Source organism: Helianthus annuus, chromosome 14 (genome assembly GCF_002127325.2).
Source record: "Helianthus annuus cultivar XRQ/B chromosome 14, HanXRQr2.0-SUNRISE, whole genome shotgun sequence".
Taxonomy (NCBI): Eukaryota; Viridiplantae; Streptophyta; class Magnoliopsida; order Asterales; family Asteraceae; genus Helianthus; species Helianthus annuus.
The window spans coordinates 116,434,851-116,449,463 of record NC_035446.2 but is presented as its reverse complement, the minus strand read 5'-3'; the positions used below and the strand labels follow the sequence as shown (position 1 = coordinate 116,449,463).

General features: G+C 35.7%; 2 protein-coding genes across 27 annotated transcripts; one reads left to right on the top strand and one right to left on the bottom strand.

Annotated features, from left to right (window-relative positions):
• The first annotated feature begins 1,033 nt into the window (after nucleotides 1-1,033).
• On the top strand, nucleotides 1,034-4,484 carry LOC110909099 (protein CURVATURE THYLAKOID 1D, chloroplastic). The gene is made up of 5 exons (XM_022154106.2): nucleotides 1,034-1,219; nucleotides 2,201-2,520; nucleotides 3,756-3,860; nucleotides 3,962-4,033; nucleotides 4,244-4,484. Exons 1-5 carry the CDS (start codon nucleotides 1,084-1,086, stop codon nucleotides 4,310-4,312), a joined length of 702 nt encoding a protein of 233 aa, XP_022009798.1. The 5' UTR covers nucleotides 1,034-1,083; the 3' UTR covers nucleotides 4,313-4,484.
• Nucleotides 4,485-6,336: 1,852 nt separating this feature from the next.
• Nucleotides 6,337-12,818, bottom strand: LOC110909100. 26 transcript variants are annotated; one of them, XR_002575127.2, is made up of 11 exons: nucleotides 12,489-12,818; nucleotides 12,174-12,267; nucleotides 12,021-12,070; nucleotides 11,255-11,335; nucleotides 10,992-11,099; nucleotides 10,802-10,912; nucleotides 9,876-9,928; nucleotides 9,057-9,634; nucleotides 8,849-8,975; nucleotides 7,357-8,217; nucleotides 6,337-7,279 (listed from the first exon to the last, which is right to left on the bottom strand). XR_002575127.2 is itself a non-coding variant. In XM_035982791.1 (8 exons), the coding sequence occupies exons 1-6, from the start codon at nucleotides 12,550-12,552 to the stop codon at nucleotides 9,908-9,910; spliced, it is 402 nt and encodes a 133-aa protein (XP_035838684.1). In that variant the 5' UTR covers nucleotides 12,553-12,818; the 3' UTR covers nucleotides 8,438-8,915; nucleotides 9,023-9,634; nucleotides 9,876-9,907. The 26 variants fall into 26 exon arrangements, 3 of the variants coding, with proteins under 3 accessions (XP_035838684.1, XP_022009799.1, XP_035838685.1); XR_002575123.2 differs by having other exon boundaries at nucleotides 12,021-12,108; nucleotides 12,174-12,251; XR_004878732.1 differs by lacking the exon at nucleotides 11,255-11,335 and having other exon boundaries at nucleotides 12,021-12,108.
• Nucleotides 12,819-14,613: the final 1,795 nt, after the last annotated feature.

Below are 14,613 nucleotides of genomic sequence, written 5' to 3'. Positions count from 1 at the left end.
TTAAAAACATTAGTTTTAAAGAATAATATTAAAGTAAACATATATTCTATACAATCTTAAAGGACAAAGTCGGTGGGTTTCTCACCGGCTTTGCCTCCTTGCCCCTCATATTTTCATGATATTGCAATTTTAGCCCCTTAGCTATGTAATCTTTAAAGTTTCATAAAATGGCAAATTTAGTCCCTAAACATTATACTTTGAATTTTCAAAACAACACGTCAACAACCTCATCTTTCAAACTTTGCCAGCACCAACCCTCTACTTTGGTTTTCATCCATCACCCTCTTAGCTCTTACATAGTTACGCACCAACCCTATTCTTTTACATTTCCACCAACACCCCCTCATCTTTTACACATTTCCGCCACCACCCCTATACTTTTACACTTTGTCTTTTTTAGACTTTGTTTTTTTACCCATTGCATTATTACTCCATTTTTAGACCCGCCAAACTTTAAAAAAATTGCAATTGTAACCCCTAGACTATAATTCCTACTTTTGCAAATGCCAATGTATTGTGTTTATGAAATGTCTTAGACATTGTGTTTTGCACTTTGCGTCTACCTTTGTGTTTTACACTTTTTTGTAATTGTCTTTTACGCACTGAGTTTTACAAATCGTATTTTGTCTTACTATACGTTTCCATCCGTCGCGCGCCGCCATAACGCGCGCCGGGGAAAATACTAGTTAATTATTAATATATAATAATTTATAGCTAAAAGAAAAAAGATATATTTAAAAGGGATTAATGAAAATGGCAAAAAGAAAAAAATAATTGTAGACTAACCAAAATACCCCTGAGCTAACTGGGATTTTTTTGACTGAGTTAATAATTTGGATCAAAATGGGAAAAGTAGGGACCCAAATGAGAAAAAAATTTATTTGGATTAAAGTGGTAATTTAGAACAAACCTTAAGGACTAAAATGTAAATTTACTCAAAAATTTATTAAAACTCGCGCCGTAACCCAGTAGTATATTTTTATTTTCATTTCTTTTTTATCCGTTATATTTTTATCATCTAGAAAATTCGGTGCAAACTATAAAACCCAGCTGAAACCTAAAACCCTAAAATCTTTTACAAAAATGGAGCTCTGCACTTCTACCCGTTGTCTCCCAAATCGTCTATCAAATCTTACATCTTTAACCCCTCAAATCAGCAGTCTGCAATGGAAATCCTCTCTGCCATTGAAATCGAACTCGATTGCTCTCAATAATGCAGGTGCACAATCGCATTCTTAACTATTTACTTTTTGTTGCAACTATAAACCCTAGATTTCGTTCAAATTTTAGTTGAGTATGAGTTTGTTGCTGTTAAATTTGTTAAATACAGTTTATTAGTGGAAAATTGTTAGAATTTGTTTGAATAGTTTCTCAATTTCGAGTATTTAGGGCTTGATTTCTTCGAATAGTTTATTTTAGGAATGTGTAATTTGATGTTATACTTTTTGTTGTGATTGATTATTGTTTGGTGGCAAATTGGATTTAAATAATTTGAACCGCTTCTTTTTGGCTGATAATTATCCCAACTCAGTTATTTACCCACAGTAGTCCGAACATTTTCAATTTTGGCCGATAATAGTCTGCCGTTAAAAATAGCTTAACGGAGTTAAGTTTTTTTTCGAATTACAAACCGATGTTTTAGGTCTTTTGATTAGAACGAGGATACGATTCGATTGATGTAAAATTTACATCGAAATACTGCCCAAACGACGAAAACTGTGCTTCAATTCGGGTGTTTAAACTTCCAATTAACAAAAATTAAGCCGTTTGGAGCACCGTTTTGAGGTGGATTTTACATTAATCGACTCGTATCCTAGTTCTGATCAAAAGCCCTAAAACATCAGTTTGTAATTCGAAAAAAAAAAAACTTAACTCTGTTAAGATATTTTTAACGGCAGACTATTATCGGCCAAAAATGAAAAAGTTCGGACTACTGTGAGTAAATAACTGAGTTAGGAAAAAAGAGCCGGTTCGGATAATTTAAATCCAATTTGCCTTGTTTGGTAAGCAGTTTTGTTTGTTCTAGATTTGGAGTAAGAATTATCCTTTCAGTTTGCATCCATTTTTCTTCAGGTAGTATGATTCGTTTCCACAATAAGTGTATGATCAACAATTTTTTAGATGTTACTGTCAGAGATGTTCATTCAGTGCCAATTCAATCTGTGGAAGCAAATGGGTTCCTAATTGTTTTGCTTTACAGGCTTACGCTATAACTACTACTCATCCATTAAAGCAACAGCTTCTGAGGAAACATCAAGTGAGGCGAACCAATATGTTAAAGATGAACCGGACGTTGTCAGTTACTCATCTACAGAAGCAACAACTCCTGAGGTCGCATCAAATGAAGCAAATCGACATGTCAAAGAAGAAACCGAGGATGAGGGGCCGGTCAACGATGGTCAATCTGAGGAGAATAGCGGGTTTGGAGGATTTGGTCTATTCAAAGTTGATGATGATGCTACTGATGCTGCAGATGATCAGTTCCCTCACTTTGAATTCCTGAATAAACTCAAAATGGAGGTGTGTTATCTTTTTGTTGTTCATGGCTATTTATCCCAATCATAACTCATATGGTAGGGTCTAGGGAGGGTTGGACGGGGGCAAACATTTTCTCTATCCTAGAAGATACAGAAGCTGCTTCCGTTGAGACCCCCGAGTTGAAAAAACCTAAATTGACATGTATAGTATCGTTGGGAAGGGAATGTATGTATTTAAATACGCTTCCGGTACCCTTGTAGTCAAAAGGTTTTATTTAGCCTATTTAACCCATTTGTGATTAAAACATAACCCAAATGGACTCATACATAAGGCTATGTGTTGTGGATTAACTTAGGATTCCACTAACTAACAAAAAGTGCTGCCAAGTCAACAGAGTGCCATTAACTAATCTGTTCAATAATTTGGCGTTGTGGAATAACTACACTGCAATCATTAAAAATTTAATCATTAGACTTTCTATTCAATATATTTTTTAAATGTAAATAACATATAAATAAATAAAACTACATCATATTAAAATAAAACTAAAATTGCACTAAACTAAGGACTAACCAAAACACTTGCAGCTCAAGCCCCCCTTTTTTTAAAAAATTACGAAGCCCACAGCGAAAATTATCCTGGCCTATGACTTCTATTCTGTCTGGCATATGAAGATGCAGAAACCCTTAATTTTGAAACAAAAACTGCCGCCACTTCTTATTATCCTTCTCTCTCTCACAACCACAACAAGCTGCAGCACTTGTTTCCTCAAAACTCACGGTCCAAAATATGCACAGCCGACGTTATTGGGTTATTGAGGAAGCCAACGGCCGCCATTAGTGACGCGGGGCGGTGTTCCGTCCGTTAACAGCTGAGCTGGCACGTTAATGGCCATGCTCGTTAACGGACAACGGCCAGTCTATGTAATATCCCACGACATGTAATAATGACTAATGGAAAATAAAATTCGTTACATAAATGTAAGAAGAAAATTGAAGAGTTAATGAAGCTTACATTGGCATCAAGAAATAACTGATAAGGGCCATGTATAAAATTAGTCATTTTCCAACCCCATTGTTCTTCAGCCAATCGTATGACAACGTCAACTTTTGTTATAATCTCTTCAAGTACTGCATGACGAGCACCACCGGCTTTCATAGCTTCATTTGCTTTTGGCTTTCTGCAAACTAGAAATAACTCTTTTGTTTCTGAATTATAAAGATGATTAGTTACATTATATGCAATGATAACATGCCTGGTCGTTTTTTGTTCTGTAGTTGGATCTTGAAGATTCTTTTTCAATTGCTTTGCTTGGTGTAGGCGGCGTTACAGCCCTCTGGTTAGCTGCAAACATTGTCGGATCCATTGATCGTATACCTTTGGTGTGTTATTTGGTTTCTGTGCCTGCTAAACTAAAATCTTAATATATCATAACCTGTCTTATAATTTATTTTTATCTTCTTTTTTTATTTTCTATTAACAGTTTCCTAAATTGATGGAACTGGTTGGTCTTGGCTACAGTATCTGGTTCACTACACGTTACTTGCTCTTCAAGGTATGTAATCCTACTGCTATATGTCTTCATCAGTGCAAGTTAACATAACCAATCAAAGATCAAGTGGGCTGTGGCTGAATTGCGTTTTAAAGGTTCCAGAAAGACATGGATGTGTGACTTTGTTGACTGTTTGAAAAAAATACTTCATTTAATTTTTTTTTATGTAGCTGGAATTTTGGTAAATTATATTGATCTTTTTACATTTTGTAGAGAAACCGAGATGAATTGGCATCAAAGATAGAAGAGGTTAAGCAGCAAGTTCTGGGATCAAAGAATTGACGTTTGAGATACTGAAATCATCTTTCTCATAGCGGTCTAGATTGCATTTTAGTTTTCTTGTATAAAAAGGGTATTTGACTTGTGGTTTAAGTTTTTCTTATAGATTTAATTTTTGCATGTTATAGAGAAGTTTTTATTATCGAAAAAGTAAATTACATGGTTATTATGGCAAGTCAAAATATTACTTCCTGCGCAGTCCGTGCCAGTAGTGATATCCTAATTCGGCTACCTCTCCCACTCATCAAGGCTTAAGTTGGCTTTTGAGAAATTAGTTATTTGGTCTTGGTTGTTAACTCACTCGTCACCCTTTTTGTCCATGAAGTGAATTTGCGCGTTTGGTTTTTGCGTGGTTTTTTGTTTGAACGATAATCATTTTACCCGTTTTGGTAAAAGAAAATAGAAAAGCCTCTCATGGTCGCTGCCTTCGTCCACCATTTCGGTCAATCAAATTTCAATTCAAGGCACTCCAAATTCGAGATAAACAAATGTGGTTTTGGACGTGACACGATTTTGACTTGATGCGGATTGTGGTTGATGTCTTTGACCTGATAAATGTTTAGAGGAGGATATATGAAATTCTTTCAAATAAATATATGAGATTTGTGTTTGGATTCTCCTCTTCAACCCATTAACCCAAAATCTTTTGATCTTTAATCGACACGATTGATACCCTTAATCAAGCCCATACTTAATGCTCCTCGTACTCAAGATGAGTTGAAACATACGTCATGAAGCTGATCAAACAATAGCTTAGATCCGAGGTTGACTAGACGGTTTACAACCCTACCTACCGGCACTTGATGTAGTTTATGAGGTGGTTAAATGGTCCATTGAAGAGGGTCCCTGCATTTTAATCACTGGCTTCTTCATGCTCCAATACAAACCCTATTAAATTGTCTACTAGCTATTTACCTAATTTTAAAAACGAATATTTATTAGGTTGGTTGTTGTAGGTTAACTAAGGCACTGTTAACGGTGTCACGTAAGCCATTAACGGCCGTCGCACCGCCCCACCAAGTTAACCTGGTCCATTGATGGACATTTGGTTAATGGGAAGAAGAAGGTAATGATGGTCGGTCAACATCAATCTAAACCAATCACATGTCTTGCTTTATTTATTTATTATTATTTTTTAAGTTTTTTTAGTTATTGGTATTGGGTGTTTAGACCATGTGTATAATGTCCCCACCCTTGGGCGTTTTCTGCCATGTGTTAGTCTAGTCAGCAAGGGGGCAGGGCCGGCCCAATAAGCTTTCCAGCCTAGGCACGGGCCTAGGGTCACCAAAATATAAGGGTCTTCAAATTTTTAGAAAGTGTTTATGTATAGTACATATATCAGACCCAAATAAATAACTCAAATGTAAAACTAAACCAACTTTTCATTAAAGAAGCCCAAAACAAATATAGTTTAGGAAAAAAAAAGGCTTAGTTTCAAAGCCCAATTCGCATTTAAAACTCACCAAATAATGATGAGATTGAACTCAAAAAAACTGAAATAGTAAAAGCCATTAAGGTATTATTATAATTTGTATCGGTTAAATATCTTGAAATGAGAATGGAGTCATCAAAGCCATCAATGCTGCGATGGTTAAACATCCATTAAATGGATGGAAAACTTTGAGTCCAAGAAAAATAAACATGGTCAAAAACATTCTAGTTCCAAGTAAAAGTTCAATGGCTATCAATGCAACTCTTAACAATATATATTAGATTACTTTTCTTAGTAGTTTTCGAGCTTGGATTGAACATGTCCGAAACTGATTTAATTGAAAACTGGACCAAAAGACAACTCATTATACATTTTAAATTTAGTGATTTAATTTTTTTATTAGGCGATCTAATCTGAACCGACCCAACATGAACCGGACCGAACAAATATTGCAAAGGGCCTCTACTTCGTAGTTCGTTTGGGGTCTCTAAAAACGTTGTAACGGCTCTGCAAGGGGGCATTATTGGGCGTTTTTACAAAAGGGCGTAGTGGAATAACGCCCAATAATGCCCCAACCAATATTACATAATCATTATTTTTTTTTAAATTTAAAAACTAATAATATTTCATTAAATAAAAAAATTACAATATTAAAAATAAAAAAATAAAAACGATCATACTTAAAAAAATACATTAATTTTCATCTTCGCTTTTGTCATTCTCGTCATCTTCGTCTTCCTCAGCTCGGATATACCGAGTCGGCCATGCGTGTTGTACCAGATCAACCGTTAACGCGGAATGGTGGGTTTCGTAATGCAATTCTCGTGCATTATTCACTATTTCTTCCATTGACGCTTGCAGATGCTCCTCCTGAACGGCCTCCGGTACATAATTCTGGCATATCGCCTTTCTTTCGTCTTCCAAAATCATGTTGTGCATGATTATACAAGCGTACATAGCATCTCTCATTTTTTGCTTGGTCCATGCACGACAAGGATTTCTCAAATATTGTTATCGTTCTTTAAGAACCCCAAAGCATCTCTCAATGTCTTTCCGCGCAGACTCTTGAACCTTTTTAAAGTGTGCTCTTTTTTCATCGAACGAATCACTAAAAGTCTTCACGACAATCAAATACCTAGGATAAATTCTGTCGCACAAATAGTATCCATGGGGTTAGTAGTTTCCGTTTGAGTAGAAAGACGTTTTTGGAACTCTGCCAGAAATATAGTCCTCTAACAACGGAGATTGTTCAAAAACATTTATGTCATTGCATGACCCGACCACGCCAAAGTAAGCCAACCAAACCCAAAGTTCCCATGAGGCAACCGCCAGAAGAATAAAAGTAGGTCCTTTTTGGTCACCCAGTGTGTGTTGACCTCGCCATGCGGTCAGACAGTTATCCCAACGCCAATGCATACAATCCAAGCTCCCGATCATACCCGGCAAACCATGCTCATTATAATGGACCTCGTAAATCTTTTGAAGGTCGTACCAACTGGGCGTTCTCAGATAACGCGCACCGTACAAATTTATAATACCTTTAACAAACGTATACAACCATAAGCTAAAAAAATAAAAATACTTGTAATGTTTATAGTAAAGTATAGGAATGTACCGCGACAAAAATGCTCCAAGGTGTCTTGCGTTGTTTTCTTGATCATTTTTAAATACTCGTCGTTGATGTCGGTCGTGTAAGTCCCGTAGGGATCTTTCAATGATATCAAACTTGATCTTGTGTGAGTGCGGAAAACAAACACAAGATGATTCAAGACTTATAATAAAACCGAAACAATATGTAATCAAAACAAACCAGAATATCTTGCATTCAACGGTAAACGGTGACTGATACAAGACTCCTTCTAGGTTTCGGCTGGCTCTAAGCTTTCACAAAGTGATCAACCTCATTATAGAGAATGAGGTGAACTTATATACTAAACATAAGTGGGTCGAAACCCCTAAAGCCCACTCGAAACCTTCTAGACCCAACATACAAGTTTTCGACCCAAACCATAAACAAAACAAAATATCACATAATCAGCCCTTGAACTATTATAACCCTCTATGCATAAACCTTCAGGTTCCAACAGGTCGTGTTTCCGTAAGCAAGGACTCGTAGCGACGACGTACACTTTTGAATACCGGTGAATCCAAGTGTCCCTTTCGCATCCACTTTTTGTTTAAAATAATCGAAGTTGTTTTCAAAGTCCTCGACGATGCGTAGAAACAAACGCTTACTCATCCGGAAACGACGCCTAAAAACTTATGGGTTCGGATATGTTGGCGCTTCATCGAAATAATCTTTCATCAACCGATCGTTTGCCGCACGTCGGTCTCGTTCAATATAATCTCTTGTTTTAATTTCACGTTCAGGCCGGCTACAATGCTTCATATATCGCACCGCTAGTTGACAAGCACTCTAACCGCCTCTTGCTCGACCTCCTCATCGGTGGATTCACCTTCATCCGCTAAAAACTCTCTATAGTAATAATTTGCGATGGATGAGGAACTAGGGGAATCCATTTTTTCTTAAAATAAAAAAAATAAAAAAATATGACAACAATATTGCAAGAAATACATTATACAGAATTATAAAAAGTAATCAATTTGCTGCCAATGGGTCGTTAGGATTTGCTTAGTAAAAACATTCAGATGATAGCTAGAAAATGTTAGATTACATAGTTTTAGAACAACTTTGCTTGAAATAAAATAATATTGTTTTAAACTGCACTAAATTGACAATAACGAACTACACAAATCTGTACTTTTTGACAGCTCTATATGCCTAAAAACTGCACTAATTCAGGAGCAATAAACTACACAAATCTGCACCGGTTTGACAGATCAATACGCATAAAAACTACACTACTTTGATAGCAATAAACATATACGTCTACTGTGCAAGCCAAATTCATTATAACTGCAAAGCGAGTTTCATGAATTATCTTACTTGAGTACTCAAGCAATGAGAAATGTGAATGTTGAACAGGTGTTGGCTTAACACGTGCACATTCTAATGTTCACATTCAAAGCATCTCCTATATCTCCTTATGGTAGCAAAAAAAATGTAACGAAACTCCATTTGATTAAATAAACTTTTAATAAAATACCTTTTGAAGGACGCAGATTTTCCCACAAGCAAGTGACTGCAAAGTTCCCCTTAGTTCATTGTCCTAACTGGTATGGAAAAATGGGTTGACAGCAACTCGAATTTTACTTTAAATGCATAAAAAGATCCTAAATCATTTTATGCAAAAAAAATTGTTAATTATATATAGTATTACCTTAGTTCAAAAGATTGGATAGATGACCACTTACTTAGGTTGCCGCTTATCATACGGATTTAATTTCTTCACGCATATCGGATTCTTGATTTTGGCTCAAACCAATATAACACATATTCAATAGGTGTTGTTCACATAGTTATTGCTCGACTTCACACAGGCTTCTTCCGCACCACATAGGTTCTGATTCGTTCTTGTCTTCACCACGTCTACTAAGCGCATTGATCCGTACAACTTTGTTTAATTGACCAAGTTGCAATATTCTTTGGCTTCGTTATGATTAAAAAAGGGACACCAGAGCCAGCTTAATCGATTTTGACTCGCTATTGTAGATCTACTGATTAATGCTGTTTCATTGGCTGTTACTCTTCTTGATCGCTGTTGGTAGTCTTCTTCACATGAACACTGTTGCTTTGATAGGCTCACTTGTAAACTTGCCATTCATATGGTGGTTCATTGTTACATCCTTTGTTGCTTTTGTGTTGAAACTTCAATGCAACCTATAATATAGTTTATCCTAATCAACATATTAGACTCACTTCTAGATGGGAGGTACATTTTTCTCATTTGTAGAGCTCCTTGAATATCCTGCACCCTTCCAACATGTTGTTCCTGTGTTCATATAAACAAATTGTTCAAATTTAACAGAGTTGACTCCAATATGTTTTGTTTAGTGATCCATCATATCTTATAATTAACTGAAAAGTATAATTAGCTGTAAAGTAATGGTTGCATTTATTTCGTCAAAAAACAGAACAAAACATGCTTGAAACGGGTCAAAGACGTGAATGCACATCAAAAAACTAAGAAATCTGATGCAACTCATTGTGGGTAATCTGATGGAGATACATACCTTTGTCGAATGAGGAACCTACTTGTTAACCTTCAACTATAGCACTTGATTTCCTAATCATGAATAAAAATATCAAACCTATTAAAAACCCAAATAATGTGCATTAATAATGTGTAATTAACGTATAATTAGTTTTTAGCTATTTTGTAACCTCTTTGTACCATATAAGAGCTGTTCAAATTGGGCGTTAGATGTAGGGATGGCAATGGGTCGGGTTTGGGTCGGGTATTGGTAATCCCATACCCATACCCGGTTGTAAAATCGTGTCCCATACCCTACCCAATACCCGTCGGGTATTTGTCGGGTAATTACCCGTCGGGTATCGGGTATACCCGCGGGTATCGGGTATACCCATAAGTTTGTTAAATGATATACATTGAGATTTCCAAATACATTTTTTACTATTATAATTATTATATAATTTTATTTATGCAACAACTATTATAAATTAAAAATATACATTACATACATATAATTTTATTATAAATTAATAATAACTTTATAATATTTATACACTTCACAACATACAAAATATAAATACTATTATCAAATACATATCCTAAAAGAAATTTTTTTTTTCACGTTATGAACATATTAAAATAAATCACTAATAGATAAGGGTTAAAGGGAAATAAAAATATAAACTAAAAACATCGGGTATATGATCGGGTATATAGTTCGGGTAAACGGGTATGTGGTTTCGGGTAATCGGGTCGGGCATAACCTAATCCCATACCCGACCCATACCCGTGAAAATTTTTAAAACTAATCCCATACCCGGCCCAATACCCATCAGGTATCGGGTATCCCGTCCCATTTGTGTCGGGTTTCGGGTATACCCGTCGGGCTCGGGTATTTTTGCCATCCCTAGTTAGATGTATGTATAAAGGTGTATTTGTGTCGATTCGAAATTGATTTAGAATAACCTGCATCAAAAGACAAATATGGTGTTGATATACAACTGTAATTTATTTCTTTTAGTCACTGGCTACATAAATGTCTGGTCGATTTTCCCTCCCAGGCTATATACTCCATATCTGTATGTTAATAAAGTTAATAAGCATACCTACACATGTATAATAAACAAATAAGAATAATCAAGGCGTTGCAGAATACCTGTATAGAGTCATCACCAATACCACGTGCAACTGACTTCCCGTCACAATCCCACACGCAGGTGGTAACGGGAACCCTACCAGGCCTTGCAATTTTGGGTTTTATGACCTGTAGATAGAATCATAATCAAACCCTCTCAATCGATTTTCCACTTTATGAATTCATATGACACCTACTAATTCCAAATCACCAAGAAAAGAAGCAACACTATGCTAAACAAATAATCACGAAAATAAATATGTCAAACCAAAAATCACAGGTACCAGACCGCCCCTATATATACACTTTATAGCCCCAATTAGCAACATCAAAATTAGATTCCTTCCAACATCAGGTAAAGGACCCTATATCAAAAAAATAGTTGGTGTTATGGAATAATTATAACACTTAAGGATAAAATAAACTTGGTTTTGAGAAGACAGTATCAAATGCCTCTTTTCATGTGCTTAAATTGAAGTAACAAAGCTAAGACTATGTTAAAGTAATTAATGTAGAAAAGACATTGGAAATCATAACTATTGGAATAGAAGCAGGTTAGCCTAAATCCAAAAGGGAGCATAAACACTATAAAAGTCTACTTTTGAAGGGTAACGGGTCAAATGGACAAAATCACTCAAAGTCTACTTTTGAAGCATATAAGCTCCTAAATAACTTTATAAAAACATTCATATTAGTGTTATTATGATAAAATAATTGTTCTAACATAGTTTTATAGAAAAGATATATTATCTGAAATGCACTAAAACACCCCCTTAATCCCAAATCAATATACATCAAAAGGATCTTTGAGATCAAACCTAGTATTATTCTAACAAAAACTGATCTGGACTTTGTTAATAAATCATAAACTAACAACAATTTCTCACATGTCACATTCTTGCTGATAAATATTTTCAATGCAATGATAACTGTTTTCATATAAATTATAAGTTGAAAATAACACCAAATCAAAGCAATTCAACAACAAAAACTGAAAATCCACTTGAACTAATCTCGAATTAAACAAATTGGTCAAAAGTGTGTGCATACCTTCCATAGCTCTGAATTAGGGTTTTGTTCGCTAAGCAATCTCAATCCATCTTGCGTTATGTACGGTGAAATTCAACGTTGTAAAGTTCTAAATTAAGAAAAATCCAAGAGATTTGTGACGATGATTTTGTAATTGAAATCATATAAACTCACCTTGATAAGATTTTGGCAGCGACATTTCAGACAGAGCATAATTTTTTGGATTAGGTTTTGTGAGGAAAGGAATCGTACCTGCTAGTGATGTGTGCTATTAGAGATTGCAAAATAAACAAAAAATGTTAAAAAAACATACACAGAGATAAATCTAATCTGAGTATTAAGAGGTAAATATTAGGGTTTATGTGAAGACTGAAAGAGGCAAAACATATCTGATTATCAATTGTTAAAATCAAATCGATGAGATACAAAAGTTTATGGATGAAATACATAGAACGACATATAATTAACCAGATACTTGAATAGATTAACCTGATGGAACATTGGATTGTATAGGCTTGGATGGAACGACAGATTGAACGACTGAAGGATCCATTAGGTTTCGGAAGATGTCGGCAGAATGATGTGCGAATGGATGCGATTGGATGAGAAGGATATAGGTGCGAATGAAGTTGCATAAACCCTAGGATGTGAATGAAGATTAGAGATGGAGAAGAGAGACGTATGATGGAAGGAACAATAAGTGACCCAAATTGCTTATTCGGATCCCGCGTCGGGTATTACATAAGGAAAATCAAGAGATTAGGAAAATGGCGGGAAAATGAGATTTTGAGGCTCTAGATGGGTGACATGTGTCCCCTAATTAAGGCTTTTATTAGGTTGTATAGATAATGACTAATAGAAATAGAAAATGAATTACAAGTTTACTATACTCCTTCCACTCTAACACGAGGTTTTTGTTTGTAAATAATAGTAGTTAATTCAACTTTTTTTTTTTGAACGGCAAGGAATGACGTGTTAACCGGGCGCTGTGGCCAAGGTCAACTACTCGACCGCCGCTAGCCCCTTGGCTCTCCCAGATGTGCGGAAACCCGACCTCCACCCACCCGAAGGCACGACAGTGGAATAACCGGTAAAACCTCGCCTTCCATCCAAGACGAACCCGTTCCACCCGTATTCGCCCTTCACCTGGATGGCGCACAAAATAATGGGAAGAGTGAGAGTCGAACCTAGGTCACAAAGAACACCAAATTTTTCCCCAACCACTCCACCACTACCCCATTGGTAGTAGTTAATTCAACTATTTATTGTTTTTTTACTAACATTGTATTATTACTGGGTTTTCATAATAATATTATCAAGTTATGGATCCCTTCTTTAAAAAAAACTTATTTATTTTTTGTTTCTTTTGTTTGTTTTAGTGAGTGCTCCCTTCGTAACAAACCAAATTGATAGCAATCGAATTTCTGTCATTCACGTTATTTTTACTGTTACGTCTACCTTTTCATTTAAAATTTAGAGTGAATTGCCATTTTAGTCCGTGAGGTTTGGCCCAAATTGACACTTTAGTCCCCGAGGTTTGGCCCAAATTGACACTTTTCCCATTTTTTGACATTTTGGTCCAGCTCATTAACTCAGTCAAAATATCCCAGTTAGCTCAAGGGGTATTTTGGTTAGTCTACAATTTTCTTTTTTCTTTTTGCCATTTTCATCCAATCCCTTTTAAATATATCTTTTTTCTTTTAGTTATATAAAGGTGGATAAACATGCTAAAGCATGTGCTGATAACCAACATGCATTTGTCCCCTTCGCCTTCGACACCTTTGGCTCCCTAGCCAGAAGCTATCCGTTTGTTGACTAGGGTCCAAAAGGTTGTCCACAGCAGTTGCTCATCAATATGGGGGGGCAGGGGTTTGCCTTTAATAGGCTAGGGTTTGCTATTCAGAAAGGGGTAGCGGCGCAGCTTGTTGCCCGCTTACCTGCGATATTGATGTAACTCGGCCAGTATTTTATATATCATGCTATCTTATTTATTTAAAAAATAGTTATATATTATTATATATTAATACTTAATATTGTATATATAACAATATATAAATACATAGATTGCAACCCCTTTCTCTTCCACCTCTGTGCACCAACTTCACCTCCGTCGTTCACTTTCTAATCAATAGCTACGACTTTTCTATTTCTGTTATACCCTCAACGACAATCGAAGATCAAAGACGTCTTAGCTAGTCAACGTTACAGATTGGTCTATGATACTGAAAGAAGAATATTGTCAATATGAAGTTGAAACGAAGTCGTCAACAATGATTCTAATAAGTTTGATGTTGGCGTGGTCACCGGATTCCACCACACGAGGTTCTGGCGAGACAAATTGCGAGAACGAGAATCACACTGTTTTCCGTACATGAAGGAATTGGTTGGGATAGAATGGATGAGATCTTAGTAAGATTAGGAATGCAATTTGAGAGAAATATAGTTTTTAGGGATAATACTCAGTATAAACAACAACTGAAAAAAATTATTAAAAATTTACTAAATTAAAAGGGTAAATTTCACTTTTCGTCCTTTATGTTTGTATTGGGTTGCAACGGATGACATTTAACTTCAATAATTATAATCACGGTCCTTTATTTAGAAAACCCATTAC

Bases quoted from the DNA above. Each gene is read 5' to 3' on its own strand.
- LOC110909099 (XM_022154106.2), top strand. From the start codon at position 1,084: ATGGAGCTCTGCACTTCTACCCGTTGTCTCCCAAATCGTCTATCAAAT. The intron at 1,220-2,200 runs GTGCACAATCGC...TTTGCTTTACAG, and splicing joins GATTGCTCTCAATAATGCAG to GCTTACGCTATAACTACTAC. The intron at 4,034-4,243 runs GTATGTAATCCT...TACATTTTGTAG, and splicing joins CACGTTACTTGCTCTTCAAG to AGAAACCGAGATGAATTGGC.
- LOC110909100 (XM_035982791.1), bottom strand. From the start codon at position 12,552: ATGGATCCTTCAGTCGTTCAATCTGTCGTTCCATCCAAGCCTATACAA. The intron at 11,336-12,020 runs GTATGCACACAC...TTTTTGATATAG, and splicing joins CTAATTCAGAGCTATGGAAG to GGTCCTTTACCTGATGTTGG. The intron at 11,100-11,254 runs GTACCTGTGATT...TTCTATCTACAG, and splicing joins GTATATATAGGGGCGGTCTG to GTCATAAAACCCAAAATTGC.